Here is a 5,850-nt window from a genome sequence, read left to right as displayed (position 1 = left end):
ACTCTCAGGAGTCAATTATTTTATGGTTAGTTCATATTAGAGAGTTTGACTTTGGTCGATATTTAAAGTCAACCTCCTCGTCCCTTACCCTCTGATCTAGTCTCGACTGCCTCACTTGGAAAAGAAATACTTGCGACACTAACAAAAGGCTATTTTTTATTATTTTACTAGTTTGGCCCAAACGGATGAAATGTACTTGAACTGTTTGCAGTTCCTAACAGAGTTTTACATTCTTACCCTAGGAATGGAATTATGTATAAACCATAACTCGAGTCGGGGCTCGTGTTTTTTTTTTATGATGGACCCGGCAATGATCCTGATGACTCGAACTTGACTCAGAAATATGTACTCGACTTCAGTTCTGTTATAGACAATATTATTCAACAAACATACAAAGAAAAATATTTTGTGAAAAAGTTACGTAATGGTTTCAAAGTTAACCGTTCATCCCAACTCCTACAGATGTTTTCTTTTTGAAGGACTCATGATACAGTTAAAATGTATTGGGGACTAAAATTGTGGTTAATTCTAAATTGTTACTTTCAAGTACATTTTTTGTACAAACCAGAAAATTTGTATTTTGTCTGAACAACGTATTGTAGTATAACTATATTATTGATTTGTAACGGTAATTTTGTGGGCAAAAATGAGCTCAAAATATTTATCAATATAAATAATTACGTGTGATTAACCATGGAATCGGCGTTTTTGAGCTTATTCCGATGGATTAGTGCACTTTAGGTCAATAGTTTTTTATCTTCCTTTAAAAATAAATAATAATTATAACAGTTTTAGCAAATAAAAAAGTCATCTTCTAGTTGCAATTACAAAAAGTACACTCAATTAATATTACTAAATAATAAATTACATTGCTTAAGCATATTGAAATACATAATATAATACTTTAAATATTTTAAGTAGTAGAGTATTATTCCATTATGAAACGTACGGTAATTAAATGAAATAAATACAGTCATTCATTTACATAACAATATTATTTATTCTTAATTATTTGGAAAGAATTATAGAACTGATAGAATACATAAAGCATGGAATAACGTTATGAATTGAAAACGTAAATAAATTTGGTAAAGACTGTAATTCCAAATTACTTATTAGTATAATTATAAGGCGCATCAAATATTTATGAAATATTTATGGTAGACATTCATATATCATAAGCACACCCCTACTTCTTCATGATCCAAATATTAATTTTAACAAAATTTGTAATCCATGTTTGGTGTGTAAGCTGTAATAATCCATCCATTTATCACAATACTTTAAGGATACTTAATCGAAGGAATGAAAAAACTTCAACTTCTTTAAAAAATAAGCAAGTCTTTCCTTTAACATTTCGCATTCTAGCCTGTTTAAACGTTCTTTTAATTGGTAATATCGAAACGAATCTACTTCCTAGAATGAAATTACATACTCTTAAATATCTAAATTTATATGATAATTATACCTTTTTACAGTTCGTGCATTTAGTACCATCCAATAAATGTTTGTATTTGGGACAGTAAGGGCATGTTAATTCCACATCCTTACGATTAAAGGGATCGTTGGTGCATTCATCGCAGTTACAATCAAAAATATGTTGATTTTGCAGCCATTCTTGCCTAAGACTCCCAAGGTTTCCCTTATAAGCTACTCTTACATCATCGAAATTAGCAATATCACACAGAGCTTTAACAACAAACTTACGACCAATCCACAAATAGAATGCATTTGGTGTAAATGAGTGATTTCGGACAGAAAATTCTAATGATATACATGTCCCAAAGTTTAAAAGCTTTTCATTAAACATAAAGACGGAATTTGTTAATATTTTCGTAAATATATTGAGTACTTCAGATTCATTAGTTTCCAATACTCCACCAAGCTTAGTTTTTATTATAGAGAAATACTCAAAAAATGTGTTCTTCCACTCGGGATCCAATAGAATATTATCCTTGAAATACGCTACGTCATCAAATCTTCTATAACCCCCATTGGGCATAGAAACTAAATTTTTCAGAATTAATGTAAATTAATTAATTTATTAATTATATATTACCTTCCTTTGAATATCCACCATTATATTTAAGCTTACAGAGTATTCGAACAATAAAAAGTAAATTTTGTGGAGGGTCTTTTGAATCTAGCCTATACAAGTATTTGCATTCGTGTTTATGAATTTCCATCCAAGAGGATCTTTGACATTCTCTTCCACAATAATATATTTGGCAACATCTTGAACATTTCCAAGTTTTTGTTTCTACACATGAAAAGCAAAAGTCGCATACTTTATCACGATAATTCTCTTTAACAACATATGAGAAGGGAGAACATCTCATAATTTCGTCCCCTTTTTTATACACCATAATCCTTGTCCTTCAATCTTTTTATTGAATCCAATAATGTTATTCAATATAGTAATCTTCTATTTTTAAATCCTGATCACCTTTCAACTCCTGTTACCCTGCATTCCACAAAGAGTTATTATTTATTACTATTAGTTAAGTAGCAGAAAAAATACTTATGTAGTTCTTTTTACTAGGCTTGTTAGTTGTTCTTTGATGAATGTTTTCAACTTCTCTATCTGTGGAATAGAAGTACCTTACTAATTGTAAATCAGTAGTCACTATTATATTTCATGTTAGATGTTAGCCTTTAGTACTTTTCCCTCTGCTATTCTTAGCTCATCTTTTTTTTTTCTCCCTTGGTCAATGGGTAAATTCAATAAACAAATTGAGGAAGGCTCGCCTTCAAATAATTTCCTTGGGAAGTTTGCCGTGGGATTACTCGCTTTAGATAAAGCTCACCGGGCGGAAAAATGAAAATAATAATCGTACTTATGAGTCTATAGTTGATAATATTGTAGAGAAAAACGCGTGCGAAGAGACAGGGGGGAGAAAGACACATGGTATCATTGTTTAAAATACTGATGTGATTATCGCTGATAAACACATCAGTATTTATCAGTTGCCTACTTTATTATGATTTTTGAGGGTGTAACGAAAGTATTTATTAGCAAAATGTTTAATAAAGATATACTACGTATAATTGTCTTAGACGATTTTTATCCGTTACAGTAGATTTGGAAACGTCACACTCCATGAAATAGTAATTTATTGTGAACCATATTCTCAGGAAAATAACTAATAAAACGACAAAATAAGAGTATTTCGAAATATATTTGAAGTTCCAAATTTAAAATAGAAGGCTTAAATTAAATATAATCTACATACTAAAAAATAAACCATCATATATTTAAGTTAAATATACAAAATTAAACAATTAGAATCATATAACTAATAATAACAATAAATTATAAATACAGAGTATTGAAATAATAGATTGATCCAAATAATATCTTCTTGTTCTAACATCGGAATTCAGTTCAATATGTCATAACTTGAGGTTGCAAAATACAAGCCAGACGTGGAGTTTAATCAAAAAGATCATCACCTTTTTTCCTTATGTGCAAGTTGCATATACAATTGTACACAGGATAGATATATTTCTACCGATGAGATTTTAATAATTATTAATAATAAAGTAAATCATAAAATAATGTTAGATTTCAATCCATATCTTCTTCCAATCTTAGTAAGAACAGCTTTTAGAATCCCACTTTCATTTATTTCATATTTATCTAAAAAAAGAAAAGTTAATCCAGGCAGTCAAATTTAACTGATAAGACAATTCAGGCAACCATTCTTGACTTATTGTAGTTTTCTAACATGACATCGTAAAGATTTAGAGCAAAAGCTAATTATGTAGTTATGTCCGGCGATATTATTCCTTATTAAGAGCATGAAAAAAGATTTTTTTTCTCCGCTATTTATGCTTATATAACAACATATATACACAATTGGTAATTATAATGCTACACCCAATGCAACTACCCCCGTTGTTGTGACCATTTAAGCAGTTGTTTTTGCCTTTTATGAGTTTTCTGAACACCATTTCTTGAATCCTATCAACCATAGCTAAGCCTTAAGTGATAAAAAAGTAATATTTATTGACTATGTAATATTGGAAAACTTAATGATCATACCCAAGTCTTTAACTGAAGAAATTAGTCTCAGACAAACTAGTTGCGAACCATCCAAAGCTACTACCCCCGTTGTTGTGACCATTTAAGCAGTTGTTTTTACTATTTAATGAGTTGTGTATCATAATTCTTGATATGTTTAGCTAAAATAGAATCATATTTTAGGGTTAGATTTAAAAAAATATTGAATACTTACTGTTAGATAGTACAAAATTCAGAGTTTTATTTCGAAATTAGTAAATATTTTATACTTTTTACTGATAACTTGATCGTCATTTGGTGTGGACGACTCAAAACATTTTTATATGTATTTCTATAAATGACATCAGTACCAACATCCTCCATTAATTTAATGATGGTTTCTCGGGAAGGGATAGGTTTACCCTTGTATTTCTCCATAAATTTTTTGAACGTAGATGATTAGCAATGGATAAGGTTATATTACATGCAATAAGCATCGTTGTGAGATCAGAGTTAAAGTCTGACTTGATGTATTCATCGTGTTAAATTGATTTTATAGATGAATATCCATACTCTTGTTATGAGATGAGGATAATGAGTGGCGTGTAATTCTAGACAGGGGACTAAAGGCACATTTATATCGACAAATCCGACAAACCATCTGTTTCTCATCCGGCAAGTATTTTCCAAATTCCTAGGCCTCCATTTTCAGAAATCCAGACAGAAGGCGACGTTATTTTTAACATTTTATTCAGTTCTCTATCGACTATCCCCATCTAATATTATTATATTAATATTGAATAATAAAGGCGGGAATGATAATGTTCATGATTGATAGAAGATGTATATTATTTAATCAATGATGCCATAAGTATTTCTTCTCTTCTCCTCGCACGCTTTTCTATTCTTACCAAAATTATCACCCTTAATTATGACTTATCACGCTGTTAGCTCGCTAACACAATAATACTAGTGATGTATAACATTTACATATACTATATTTACCAAATTTTAAGACAATTCCGGTTCCGATAAGATCTTTATCAACAATTCCAATTCCTTATTTTATATTAAAAAATTCAATAGACAAATAACAAAATGGTTTACTTTTTTTAATGATTAACTTTATTTTTATCACCTATACGAAAAAAAAAATCAGGCTTGTACGCGTTCCGCCATTTTGGCGTTCTGTTTTATTGTTCTTTTTTTGTTCAGCCATTATTTTCGTTCTGTTCGGGGTTCTAATTATAAGGTAGTACTAGGCTTTTACAGTATACATACGTACACTAGCGCGCTCGTTAAATGAAGCGGTACAGTTTTGAGGAATAAAAAAGTCGGATACTCAAAATAAGATTGCTAAATTAAATTGAATGTGGGAAAACAAGCTTGCTTTCATGTATATCCGGGGCGCCAAAGCTTTTTTCTTTGCCTGATATGTCTATCGGAATCATAAAAAAATTAATCAAACTGTTTTATATTAAGGTGAAACATAAAATAGATTGTCGCCAATTTATGAATAAATAGGGAGTAGTGAAGGAGTATGTAAAAAAAAGGTATATTCTCAAGATAAGAGCAATTAAGTATATCAAAGGATAAAAATAAGTACATACATAAAACAAAAAATCAAAAACCGGGATAATAATCCCGGTTTCTAATCAGGGTAACAAATAAAATACATGACATTAGCCCCCAACCAAAACGACCTTCGAGGGCGGAGTTGATTAAGGTGTCTTCTCCACACATCATCTTTACATTTGACGTACCATAGAGTTACTCCCAATGGTTAAACTAGAGTTCCCAGAACTTACTTTGGTTTTCCCCATCCGTAACATCAGACCCAAACTTTC

At 30.4% G+C, this 5,850-nt stretch overlaps 1 protein-coding gene and 1 long non-coding RNA gene across 2 annotated transcripts; both read right to left on the bottom strand.

The window, feature by feature from the left end:
- Positions 1-980: 980 nt before the first annotated feature.
- LOC121118067 (N-lysine methyltransferase SMYD2) lies at positions 981-2,659 on the bottom strand. Its single transcript, XM_040712614.2, has 4 exons — positions 2,522-2,659; positions 2,060-2,464; positions 1,469-2,007; positions 981-1,416 (listed from the first exon to the last, which is right to left on the bottom strand). Exons 2-4 carry the CDS (start codon positions 2,364-2,366, stop codon positions 1,294-1,296), a joined length of 969 nt encoding a protein of 322 aa, XP_040568548.1. The 5' UTR covers positions 2,367-2,464; positions 2,522-2,659; the 3' UTR covers positions 981-1,293.
- A 501-nt stretch (positions 2,660-3,160) lies between these two features.
- On the bottom strand, positions 3,161-4,932 carry LOC139905483 (uncharacterized). The gene is made up of 2 exons (XR_011780271.1): positions 4,146-4,932; positions 3,161-3,929 (listed from the first exon to the last, which is right to left on the bottom strand). It is a non-coding gene; the product is annotated as an uncharacterized lncRNA (long non-coding RNA).
- Positions 4,933-5,850: the final 918 nt, after the last annotated feature.

Source organism: Lepeophtheirus salmonis, chromosome 5, assembly GCF_016086655.4.
Source record: "Lepeophtheirus salmonis chromosome 5, UVic_Lsal_1.4, whole genome shotgun sequence".
Taxonomy (NCBI): Eukaryota; Metazoa; Arthropoda; class Copepoda; order Siphonostomatoida; family Caligidae; genus Lepeophtheirus; species Lepeophtheirus salmonis.
This window is presented reverse-complemented; position numbering and strand designations above follow the sequence as displayed.